General features: G+C 30.5%; 1 protein-coding gene across 1 annotated transcript; it reads right to left on the bottom strand.

Moving 5' to 3' along the window:
- Positions 1–3,251: 3,251 nt before the first annotated feature.
- LOC130891599 (metallophosphoesterase 1) lies at positions 3,252–10,472 on the bottom strand. Its single transcript, XM_057796430.1, has 7 exons — positions 10,293–10,472; positions 9,882–10,234; positions 9,666–9,832; positions 9,429–9,517; positions 8,069–8,335; positions 6,069–6,204; positions 3,252–3,400 (listed from the first exon to the last, which is right to left on the bottom strand). The coding sequence occupies exons 1-7, from the start codon at positions 10,389–10,391 to the stop codon at positions 3,327–3,329; spliced, it is 1,185 nt and encodes a 394-aa protein (XP_057652413.1). The 5' UTR covers positions 10,392–10,472; the 3' UTR covers positions 3,252–3,326.
- Between the last annotated feature and the right edge of the window lie 3,323 nt (positions 10,473–13,795).

The following is a 13,795-nucleotide window of genomic DNA, read 5'->3' as shown; positions in this document are numbered from 1 at the left end:
AGAAACAGAAATGGATTTGAAAGACTTTGAAATACAACCTGAGGCATAGAATGTTATGTTCACGGATGATTAGAAGTATTCGGTTGATTCAGTTTCTCGGCAACCTCACCTGCTTACTAAATCGGAATTAGATGATTTCTTCAGGGATTTGGAATTGCAACAATAGACAAATGGAGACTGTTTATTGAATCGACAAAAACAAGCTTGAAAGTTGTATTGTTGGCAAATGGAAATTACTTACCATCAATTCCAGTTGCGTACTCTGTTGATACGAAGAAGACGTACGAAAATATCAGCCGAATCCTTGATAAAATTATTTGTCTTAATTATAAATGGAAACTTTGCGCTGCCTTAAAAGCTGTTGCTCTAGTCACGAGTTGGTTCCTTTGATAATGGGACCGCTGAGCCCAAGACATATAGTCAGAAAAAGTGTCACCCGCGATCCTTTGGTCCTTTTGGCCACTTTCTCACGTCAAACTTGGATTGATCCAGCAGTTTGTGAAAGCAATGGACTAGACAGGTGACGCATTTCAGTTTTTGAAAACTAAATTTCCTCCTCTTAGCAAAGCTAAAATCAAGGAGTTTTTAATGGGTCCTGGAATTAGTCAACTTTTTCAAGAATCGACGTTTATCGAAAAGAAAAACAAAACGTGCTTGGTTTGAGTAACCAGGAAATCACAGACTTATAAGAGGAACTTATTCAGCGTGTTTTTCCAGACATAGCCCAACCATAATTGGCTGGATGAACGAGCATTATTGGCGGCGAAAAATGAAGATGTCCAAGATCTCAATGCGATCATTCAAAATTTTCTTCCGGGACAGTTGGTTTTCTTCAAATCAGTCGACACCGTTATGAACCAGGATGGCGTAATCAACTATCCCATGGAGTTTTTTAATTCACTGGAATTGCCTGGATTACCACCTCACAATTTGCAGTTCAAAGTAGGATCAGTCGGCATCAAACTGCGATTTTAAACGTTTACAATTTCCGGTACGTCTGGCCTTTGCGATGACCATAAATAAATTGCAAGGCCAGTCGTTGAAGTTTGCGCAATCAACTTGGAGTTTGGAGGCGGAAAACCGGCGTCTTTGTTTATTTACGCACCTCAAAACAAAAAATATAGTTCATCAGAAAGCTTTAAATTGATTAACAGACTGTATCATAACTGTCAATATAAAATTAAAACCAGTATTTCAGGAAAACTCTGTCGTCTTGTAAGTGTGTCTAATTAATCGAAAATAATAATAAAACTTATTTTTTACAAAAGTTTAGGTCTTTTATTTATCGATTGAGGCAGTAAGAAGTCTGCCGGATCAGCTAGTACATGCTTAAATTTAAAAAATGTGTAGGATTTGAAAATGTCACAACCTGTGACAAGGACGTAGGGAGGGGTTTAAAAGTGTCAATATTCGTGTGCCGTAATTGATGGATGACCCTTTATTTAGATAAGTTAAAAAAGTGACAACCTCGCTGGACTAAATGTATAGACGTGAATGGAATCTATGTTGAAAACTACGAATAATTATGGATAATTGTGTTTTTTCGTTATTAGTGGTCCTAAATTTCAATATTGTTAATTCCTTTAATTAATCGTTTTTTGTTTTGTTAACTGTTTGATTTGATGTTAATTTTATCGAAAAAATAATTTAAATGGAAATAAAGCTAATTTCGAAACCGCTGTTTTCATTCAATAATTTCTAACTGTAATTTGCAAAATATGTGACGTCACACAAATGTGACCAGCTGTGACAAGGACGGCGGGTGGGGCAAAAAATCATACAATTCGTGTGACTTAATTCATGGACGATTTCTGCTTCTGTTACTATCTACTTTTTTTAATTTGTATATTTATGTATGGAAGAAAATCATTTTTTTTTTCGTTTAGGATGCTGGAGCCGGACCTGAATATATGATAGTTTTTAATTAATAAAATTTATTTTGAAAATATAGCTTTCAATAGGGCCAATTTTGCTGATAGAGGACTCGTATATATGTTGCAAATAAAAATTTTGACCAATATATAATTGAAGATAGCAGCATATCATGCTGATTCTAAAAATTAATTATTTTAATCAACTATGTTTGTTAAGACGTATTAATTGTGATAATAACAAATTTTTTGAGAAAAAAAATTGATAACCTTATTTTAAGTTTGGCAATAAATATTAACAAAACCACATTTTTGAAAATAAGCTATTGTTTATTTGTCTGATACATAGATTAAATTTTGCGTCAATGCTTCATTATTTACATACGTATCTTTCATCAGAAATAATTTATTTCTTTTTTTAATTTAATTAGAAATCTTTACATGATCTACTATTTTCATTCTGATTATTTCATTTGTGACGGTTGTTGAACCAAAAGGTCGTTCAAAAATAGTGAGGTTAATTGCTAGTCGCTTTAAATCAAAAACGTGTCATTCGAGTCGATTAACAGACACGTTAAGTTATATACGCGATGTAATAAATAACAAATCTTGTAACTATAACATTCGATTAAGTAATGTCAATGGTACTTGATTTTTTGTGTAAATATCTTATCCAGCATGAAAAACGCGGAGGGACAGTTGTTACCATTATTAAGCGTACGTGCTACGTTCATGGATATATTGTCGGAGGTCAGTTATTGAGTTATTAACTAAGTTAAAAGTTAAAAATATATGAGTGATTTTGAACCTATGGTTTTATTAAGTTCCTACTGATCCACTTTCAATCAACCCACGTTCACTTTTATCTCTTATTTTTCTTACATCGTATTTCCGCATCTAAACATCATCATATCACATTGTATCAAAAAGGATCGTGTTGAGTAACGCGCGTTGATTAAATAATTGCGTTTACTTCAAATTCAGAAAGATTTAGTGAATACATTAGGGGCAGTAGTATTATATGACATAATGGAAAGTTGGTGTAGTGACTTTAAATGTAGCAGTCAGTCTCTTATACCATGTGGTACCAAATATACTTATTAAGCAGATAAAGAAAATTGTTTTGCAACATTAGAATGAGTCATGGTTCTATCACTATGATGTGGAAACTAAAATGCAAAGTGAGAAGTGGGAACATCGTTCATTGTGCTAATTTAATTTTAGGATAAAGCGAGGCGATGGAAGGGAAAATACTGGGGGAAGTTACGCAAAAGTTAGCCCCCAGGGGGGACTCAAAGAACATTTGCGCGGTAAAGATTTTTTTTGGTTAATGAAGTCTGTAGTTTCTGAAACTTATACTACATAAATAAAAAATTTGAATTATTAAGAATACAGTTTATTAATTATAATATCGTTACATGTATATTTATTGGCACATTTAATGGAATCGATTCATTAATTTAACACTTTAACGACTATAGAGGACCTATACGCCCATTTGCATCCAATGTCAGCGAACACCCGCCATTCTAAAAATTTGGACTTTTCTTTATATCTTGATAAAAAAAATGCCAGAAATTTAATTTTATATAAACCTGAACAAAAAAATCGACCCAAGTGGCACGTTTGCGCTCATGAATCTGTAGCTTTAATTCCCTCTCTGATTTTAGCATTTCAAGGTGTTGGTAAACAAAAAATATCAAACTAAAAGGAATTTTAAGCAATGAAAAAGGGTTCTTTGTTTCCATTGAAATTCCCGCCAAAACCATCCAGTAACCTCTTCCAAAACCCTTTAGCATTTCAAGGTGATTGTTAAAAAAAATATCAAACGATAAGGAATCTAAAACAATGAAAAAGGGTTCTTTGCTTTCATTAAAATTCCCGCTCACACCATCCAAGAACCTCCTCCAAAAGCCACGTTTACGCAACACTCCGCGTATCTTTCTTCAGCTCTTCTGTAGACTTTTCCTCTTCTGTCGATACAACGGTTTCTTCTGAGAAAAGAACGGAGCTCCCTTGTTTGTTAGTCCAATTACATGGCAAATCGTAGAGGGGTTGTTCGGTGGACTGGGGTTATTTTTGGGTTCGGTAGCTGGCCGTTTTGTCTCAAGGTTAGCTGCCTTAAGTCTTCTTCTGATTGTCCAGCCACTCACAGTCACAGTCATTCCTTGCGTTTCTCCGAGGTCTTGTTGGACTTGAATACCAGTGTACTGACAATTAATCAGTAATCTTTCTCGGTTGTGCACCTTTTCCATTTGGTTCTATACCTTGCTTCCTGTTTAGACTGTCTCCAGTACTCTTTTTACATGGTTGTTTGTTATTTCAGTTTGAAATTTCTTTCTAGGTCTGCCACTTATCTACTTTCCACACCACAATCATTACTAATCAATTAAAGAAAAACTCAGTATATGATCGATTCAGTAGATAAAGCATCCAACACAATAGACCTTTCTATAGCAAATAGAACTTTTAAGGGAGTAGCGACCCTCAAGTACCTTGGGGATCTGAAACTTTTCAACATCCATCTTTAGCTATTTCTGTCATTAAAAGGAACAATAAAGGGTGTAACAGGTGTCATGTCTTATATATAACACTTTTTTTACTATTTCCGAGAAATTGGTCCACAAAAAAAATTTCACTCGAATAGGTGAATCGTTAAAGTGTTAAAAACTATTACTATGAATATATTATTTAATATGTAATAAAATCTGAGCATTTATTACCCATAAATATCAGGATAAATGCTGTAGTTCGCACAATTTTTATATACCAGGTACACAAGTAAGTTTCCCAATGTTTTTCATGCACCTCAATAAATTCCTGTCCTTCGGCGATGGTTTCGGTAAACCTGTCACACTTTGGTTCCATTCAGAACCGACATATTTAATCCCACGACTCGACAAGTGTATCAAATGTGTTGGTAAATATGTTAAAATACAAATAAATATGTTAGAGAAAGTGTACCTTCTTTTTATTTCAAGAAGGAAACTTACTTTCTGGAAATACCTCGTATACAGACACAAATCTAGATATATCCATGACTTTTTTATGTTTTCATTATTCTAGATTAATACTATTGTAGTAAGTCAGATATTTGTATCTAATTCACAGCATTTTGCCTATTTGAAAAATTTTGTACAAGTCTTAAATTTTTGTCTTTTATGTCTTTAGTTTGCTGGTGATGGATTCCTTACGTTTGAGGATAAACCAATTCTTGGTTATTCTATATTATCCATATCAAGTTTCATAGCACAATTAGTTATAAAAGATCTTGAGGAAACTACAGTAAAATCAACATTGATATTCCATTATTTTTTAGTTATTTAGATCATTACTTTACTGCTATACCAAAAAATATCACACAGCAATATAAATTACATTAAGAAGAAATAATGATCCTGATAATAATAAAAGGGATGAACAAATTTTATAATCAATTAACAAATTATCTTAAACACTCATCTTTGCCATATTCAAATGGAGTGTATGACAGTTATCAAATTATTTCATTAAAAATGACATTAGAATAAATTATAAATCACATATCACTTTGAGAAAAATAAGAAAATATTATTTATGAAGTTAACAGTGATTCTGTTAGGACAAATATCACAATATTTAGAAGATGAAGAATCATTAATATGAAAAAAAAATTTGAAAAAAAATGTTAACAAACCATTAAGGCCATATAGAAATAGACCATTTAACAGCTTTCGAATAATTTCGTTAAAAATGACATTAGAATAGATTATAGATATTTAACATAACACGTTAAATAAAGCAAAAAAAATATTATTTATGAAGTTAATAGTGATTCTGTTTATTTAGGACAAACATTACAATATTTTGAGGATAGATTGAAAAGTCATTAATATGACAGATAATTTAAGGAAACGTTAACAAACCATTAAATGGCATATAAAAATTATATTTGGTAAAAATATGAAAATTTCAGAAATAAAATGAAATACAGAAAGAGAAACGGTTTATATACATAAGAAAGAGAAATTTATTGATGATAAAGATAATTTAATCAATTTGAGCAAAATCTATAAATCGTATGAATAATTAAAGATGGAAATTCTTGAATGGAAACACCAAATTTCAAGAAACCTATTAACTACTGAATAAATATAATCCAAAACACCATATATGATTAACATAAGTTGCAGTGTTGTCAGCGGTATTTGTACTTACGTCTACTTCTGTACTTCAACGAGTACAACAACCAAATAATTAGGATGGTACCACCGAATAGGTACAAATTGATTACTGTTGATTCTCTAGGAAGCTCACATTTGAAGTAAGCGTAGTTATTCGGGGTAAAAGTTGCCTAAAAACAATAAATTATTATGTAATAACTGCGGTTGAAGTTAAATATATTGAAGTTAATTTTTTTCATGGAACTTTTTAACAATCTACTACTACATGGTATAATACAATTAACAATGGTCATCTGATGTATCTGACAATTTGAAAAAAAAACATTCTTGAAACAAAAACTTGTTCAAATAAATATCAAAAATAAACCTGTAGCTAAGATAGAGGTAAGCTCTTCATATGAAGATTCCAGTGAGGATCAGTCTCTAGTGCCTATAAACCCTATAGCTTCCACACCCAAATAGATTCCAGTTGAGAACAAACTGAAGAATTGAATCCTCATATAAACTCTCACTTCCAATTTACCAGGGTAAATTTCAGTAGAATCTCACTATAAATTACAATAATAACTTTGTTTCTTTTCACTTTACTAGAGTCTAGTGGGAATGTATGAAAGAGGATTTGTTTTTGTTTCACTTTTTATTGTTTATTTGTATTTGCGCCTCTGTAGGTTCAAAAAATGTACACAAAATTTGAAATTTTATTTCACAAAACAAATTATTTGTACTTATGCAAGTAAATCAGTGCCTAAACTGTTACTAATATGTAGTTATTGAAAACTGTGTATTCCAAATTAGGCAAAATAGAAAAATAAATGCCTGTAATATAGCTGTAAAACCAGTAATTTTGGTTCGAGGAACCAAATTACTGTCTAAGTTGACTCAGTGATGATGCTAAGAACATTTTAGAACAAAATGGTTACCGTTTCTTTAAACTACCAACAACCCAAGATAATATGGATGGAATAATTAGAAACTAAGATAGGAAATCAAAACTAAATTTTAAGAAAAAAACTAATTGTTTTGTATATGTGCATCATAAGATATTGGTCTCTAGAAAATAAACCTCTGAGCAAACCTATATGGACTCAAAATTCTCAAAAAATTAAAATTTTGAACGAGAATTTTAGATAACTACATCTAAAGAAGTGAAAATTTAATGTAACTTCTAAGAAATCAAAATATTCCTATAGGTCCATTATTTAATTATGAGATTTGGTTCCAGCAAGACCATTGTCCTGTTCACAATAAACGTACTTGTAATAGTAGAAATATGTCTTTACATGGTGTGAATAAATGGCCTCCAAGATCACCAGATTTATCACGAAATGATTTGTTTTTTTTGTGGTTATTTGATTTGAGATTAATCCTTTATATTGAATTTTCACATTGTTCAAATTTTTTTTTATTTTTTAAATCTATTTTCTTTCCAAGTCATTATTGCAACAACATTTGACAATTTAATGTTTGTGGACTCGACTTAAACCTCACCATTCTTGATACTGATCAATTTTGATTCTAATAAACAAGGCACTAAAAGAGAGGGATAGTCAAGTATAACAGTTATAATTTATAAACATTTACACTGTATGACTCAAATAATTCTGACTGTTTCAAGAGAATATTTTGATATTTTTGAAATATAAAATAATGGATAAGACCGTTTTAAGATATAGAAACCATACATAGTGTTTTCATAAACATAATCAGTTGGTATAATAATTAAAAAAAAAAAATTTTTTATATATTCTACAAACACAATCAACTTTTCAAAGTTTATTTTTTAATAAAATAAGTTTCAAACTACTTAAACAAAATAGTAAAACAGTATACAGTAGCCCAATGAAAATAAAAATGAGCTTTCATACAACTACAACATTAGGCTTAATACAAAGATAATAAATAATTAATTTCAGAATGAAACTAGTAAAACTAAAAGAGAGAAATAAATTTTTTTTATGTAATGATTTTTTTAAGTAAAAAGTAAAAGATTTTGTTAAATTTGAAATAAACAAATACTACTTCTGTTACACTTACCAATAAATAATTTGGATTATCTTTATTCCTCCAACTGAAGCTAGGTATAGTTATTTCGAGGCCTTCTCCTACAGGTAATGCTCTAGTACAACCATGATGTGTGTGGCCGGATAATGCCAACCTAGGTTTCACTTGATTAAGTATTTGAAACGTAGCTTCTTGACTTAAACATTCCCAACGTTCCCGAAATCTTTCCTGTTTTATAGGAAACGGAGCTGCATCGAAATCATTGCATTCAATATCAGACTGTCTATATAAAGGGTAATGCTGAAACAAAGTAGATGTAATTATTTTTTAACAATATAACATTATGGTTCGATTGAATTATTTCACAATGTAGCACTTTTGCAACTGAAAGAAAAAAAAACTTTAAAAGCAATTTTTTTAAAATTATACCATTGTTTTTGTAGGATTAGTTCAATAAGTGTTTAACAGAATTTTTCTATTTATGTGCTTCGTTGACTATTGTTATTTTGTTTCCAAATGAAGCACGATAAATGTATGAGACTTCATTTATTGATGTTAACTAGACGTTCAAAGGATTGCTACAAACGGCTATAATACCGAACTTTTTCTATTAACAGTAAGAGGAGGTGCAACAAGTCATACAGTATTCCCTTAATAAAATACAATATAATAATTCCCCATATAAAATACAACACATACATTTAATTGGGGCACACTGATTAAATCAAGTGGAAATAGATCTTATTTTAATCAGAAACTAGACTGTGGCAGTTATGTCACTTCTGAGAGAAACTGAGCGTTGTTTCCTTGAATAAAGATAACAATAGCTGATATTTTGGCACTGGCACTGGCACATCTATCTAATGAGATAACTTTTCACACAACTATATAGAAATTTCCATGTCTACACATATTTTACTGCAATTTTATCCTGAAGTTTCAACTACCCTGTATTTTTACTTTATACAGATAACAATTTTAACACAACAGAATTTGGAAAATGTTACTTATGACAAATATGGTTTTGTTATTAGTGACAATTTGTTATTCCAACATCACCATTACAAATTCATGGAATTTTTCCATAAAACTTATCTGGCTATCACCAAAATGCACACAATTGGAAAATCCTTTCAAGACAGAGATCTTGTGGTTTTCATTATTAGAAATACACCAGATCTTCATGTGGCAGGTGAATATTAAGAATCTAATAGATTTTCGTTGATAAATTGTCTTAATTTTAATCTTTTTGCAAAATATACTGTCATAAAGTCTAAAATTAGATCAAAACATTTCTATGAAAAAAAGCCATTTCATTTGTATAAAACTTAAAATCAAGACGAACTATCAACAAAGATACATAAAAAAACTTTGAACCCAATTTGAAACAAACCTGCATTAATATTGGTTTACTATATTTTTCTAACTTCATATTGGGCGTACATTTTTCTGTATAGGTTCCTCTGGTACATTTCAAAATTTCTGAAACAATGTATCATAAATTAAAAATATGAAGTACTAGATACACAAAAAAGTTTTCCTTATCATTCTTCTCATATTTTTGAGCAGGGCACTAAAGAATTATTTAATTTCTTATGTATGTATAAGTGAAATATATAAAAAAACTCACTTTCAATTCTTGTTAGTTGTTGTTCAGCTGGTTTACATAAAAAACACCCATCTCCTTCCAAAGCCATACTATTCACTAAAACGAAATGATTTCCTCTAACACTAATCAGTCTTACAGCTGGAGCATCAAACGCATTCACGAACCTTTGATTCAAATATGGACTCACTCTAGAAAGTGAACTATGTAGCTGAATTTCCGAAATAATAACATTCTTACCCATAATGGAAGCCAATGTCATGATTTCCGACAGCTACATACATTTTGGTTTCTTCGGGCACAGAAAATAAACTATGGAACCTTTTTACGTAATTATCAAATTCTGTACTACTGCAATACAATCCTTCGTCAGTAAGGTCGCCTAATACGAAAACTAAATCAGGTTTGTGTAATGTCATGGCACTTTGGAAAGCTCTGTACATTTGCCATTCCCTTCGCAACTTATCAAACCAATGTCCGTGTCTTGATCCCAAAAGATGTGTATCTGTAATAACCATAACTCTAACAGGTTCTTCATTGGAAGGCTCTATAGATTCGTCTTGTGTTTGGGGATCTAGAATCGGCCAGCCACACTGGAAATATATTGTTGAATAGTAGACGATATTTTTTGTTCGATATTAAGAAACTTACACTGCTTTGCACCGCGTAGAAAATAAGATATTCACAATAAAAGATTAAAAACAATACACCGCAACTAGTATTCAGTAATAATTTTAGGTTAGGTCGCATTATTTGTTTTGACAATAGAATTAAGCACTATCCAATGTTCATTATTGTAAAACTGAAGATGGCATTCCAAATTTTATGGTTATAGGCAACCAATTCAGCATCCCGGAAATGGTGGTTATCTTCTTTTTGACCACTTAGGAGCGGTAAAAGAGAAAGATGAAAAATTATTATTATTAATTAACTAAATATTTTAGGAACGGTAAATTGTGCAATTTTTAATGTTTTTTTTTTTATTTTTTCGGCACATTTAGGATGGAAATAAGAAAAAATATCATATTATTAGTCGTAATTTAATTACTTTTATTAACAAGAAACAAATTTTTATACAATAATTGAATCGTTGTGATATTCACACAACATTACAAAGAAAGCATGAAGAAAGGGAACCTAACCTAACCTACCTTAACAAATTTTTCATAATTTGTAAAGTCCTGATTTTGCAATTGTTTTATTTTCCAAGCATATAGAAGCTCTACATTCTACTATTGGCAGATCTCATTACTATTAAGTCTTGGTTCGACACGAACAGTCTCTGTTTAACTACTAAAAAAACTTTATCCTATAAATCCTCAAATTCGATCAAGTTTCTTGGTCTATATATTGACGGTGCCCTTCAATGGTCTGTACACGTAGAAAACTTGCCAAAACAATTTTCCTCTGCTTGTTTTGCCATTAAATCTGTGTCTGAACAGCTCGATTCTCGAACTGCTTTAACAACTTTCTACTTATTCGGTGTCCGAATCGCATCTTCGTTATGGTTTGTCTTTTTGGGGGTCTTGTAGTTTGCACCTCTTCGATTCTATCTTCAAATTACAAAAAAGAGTTATTAATTATATTTTTGGCTTGAGTAATAGAATGTATTCAATTTTAAAAAACATAAAATTCTAATCTTCCCGCTCTTTTCATTTTAGAATCTATTTGTTTGGTTAGCAAACACTTTCACAACTCAACTGAGATACTCTTTCATGCCTAAACTACTAGAAGAAAGAATTTGGACATTTACTGAACTATACCCACTTTTTGATCTGGTAAAAAATTCCCATCATCTTCAGTGCCAAAAAATTATTCAATCAGCTACCTTCGGAATTAAAAATGGTAAATACATTTAATGAGTTTCGAATATTGACGAAGGCTGCTTGAAAGACCTTATTATTCTGTGGCAGAATTCTATAATTTACCATAGTCTCAATAGAATGGTATAAAATTCAATTTAGTGTGAAGTAAGATATTATATATATTATAATTACTTTAATTTCCTATTTCTTAGACCTTTTGATATGTTTATGTTTCTAAATGTTTCAAAATTATAAAAAAAACTAATTTTGAAACAGAAGAGACCTAACATCAAGATTATTTACAAACATATTATAATTACTATATTAAGTCCAATTGTTATTTTATATTATCTAATATAATATAATTGTTGGGCCTACAGTTTTTTCCTGCTCGTTTGGATTTGGAGCAATTGCAAAACATCGTAACCATTTTATAGACGGTTCACGCAAATTACTCAAGAATAATTTATGTTAATTTTCTGTTTAGAGCTCTAGATGGGTCTGCCAATATAAAAAGAAGTTATTTTGACAAAATGACGCACAGGCAAAGAAGTTTTTGTTGGTACTGGTTCTTAATATTTGTGTTATTTATGCAATTTCGATAATAATATGGATAATAGTGCATTTTATTCGTTTTAATATTATTGTTATAAAAAATTAGTGCTTTTACAATAAAAGACACCTCTCAATATTTTTATATTGAAGGGAAACTTAACCTCATTATTTTAGATTTCTTTATTGTCAGGCTACTTTTAAATCTGGCAACGTTGTTCACACGTGTCTTTGTTCTACCTCAATGGTCATCACTACTCAAGTGCAATTTTACAAGTTAGGTTAAAACTGGAGATTATAATTTGGATTGTACTCTAATTTAAGCCAAGAATAAACAGAGCTTCTCAATTTAATAGTTCGCAGTTGAACTCACGTTTTTTGTAGGTTTATATTCCGGTGGACAATATAAACTAAACTCTATTTACAAAACATTAGCATAAATCAACAATGTTGGTAAGTGCTTCATCATCAACGTCGAGTTTATCAAAGATAAAGTGTTAATCTTCAATCATTTTAGTAAAACCAAAATCATTTACTCAAAATAATATAAAAATATTAACAATGCATCTAAATGTTCTTGATTTTAGGTCTCTTTAGTTGCATTGATATATCAAAAGGTCTAAGAAATAAGAAATTAAAGAAAAATATTAGCAATTTGATAAAACTAGGTTGGAATTCTCAGTTTCATATTAGACTGACCCCAAATCACCGGTAATGTTTAAAACTAAGTTTGTCTGTAAAACTTGAAGAAAGTCAATAACTGTGGTTAGAACTGATGTTTGGAATTTAAACTTTCTCTTGTAAAACTAACTCATTTGATTGCGCAGGTTATATTTCCAATGTAAGTTGGAATTTCCGGAACCGCTGGTGATACTCATATTGTTTACACTACCACTAACAATTACAATGTCTGACGCGCGTTTCGATAACCAAGTTATCGTCTTCAGACACTAAAGGAAGTCAGACAGTGTAATTGTAATAAGTGTTGATGTAGTAGTAGCATATTTCAGTCAGTATTTCGAATGTAATAGAAAAACGAACACATAATATTTAATTTTTATTTAAATTGCATATGAACAGTGTAAAACAATTTCAAATTATTAAATTCATGTGATTGTGGCATTTACATACATATTTGTCCCATTCCAAAAAACTATTTCACAAGAGGAACCTATTTTTAAAATGGAAATATATGTTTTATTATATCACTAGTCTTAAGTTTATGTTAACAAATATAAATACCAAAAACAAATCTAAATTTTTATTGTAATATTCTGGATTAATTATAATTCTATCCTGGCGTAATAATTCATTATTCGTGTTGGATAAAGAAGGATAATCACCTCAAGAGTTTAGATTCTAAACACAAATTAGTATTATTAGCGTTCTCCAACATTTTATCTTATTATATTCACTTTATATGAAGGAATTATTCCTCAGGTATATCTAGAGGATTATTTAATGATTAGATAGAAAAAATAGAAAGTTATGGGAATTTAATTGGGAAACTAATACTTTAATACAGATAATTCGTTTTGTCTTACAAATTGACTAAAACGTTTATTTATTATGGTGTTACACACAAAAATATTGCAGAAAAAGTAGATTCTACAATAATATCACTGGGTACACGTAAAGTTTTCTTTTTTGTTGATTAAAAGTGATGGATTTTATACAGTCAAAGTTGATTATATACACACACCGGTATACTGAATTGTCGGCTCAAATTTAACACGCGCATGACATCACGCTGGAATCAGAATGTTTTTTTGGCCATTAAGATTAGGCTGGAGTGAC

This window comes from Diorhabda carinulata, chromosome 3, assembly GCF_026250575.1.
Source record: "Diorhabda carinulata isolate Delta chromosome 3, icDioCari1.1, whole genome shotgun sequence".
NCBI lineage: Eukaryota > Metazoa > Arthropoda > Insecta > Coleoptera > Chrysomelidae > Diorhabda > Diorhabda carinulata.
The sequence above is the reverse complement of the archived record's forward strand: the minus strand, read 5'-3'. Positions and strand labels throughout refer to the sequence as shown.

Bases quoted from the DNA above. Each gene is read 5' to 3' on its own strand.
- LOC130891599 (XM_057796430.1), bottom strand. From the start codon at position 10,391: ATGCGACCTAACCTAAAATTATTACTGAATACTAGTTGCGGTGTATTG. The intron at 10,235-10,292 runs GTAAGTTTCTTA...ATATATTTCCAG, and splicing joins TCTACGCGGTGCAAAGCAGT to TGTGGCTGGCCGATTCTAGA. The intron at 6,205-8,068 runs GTAAGTGTAACA...TATTGTTTTTAG, and splicing joins ATAATCCAAATTATTTATTG to GCAACTTTTACCCCGAATAA.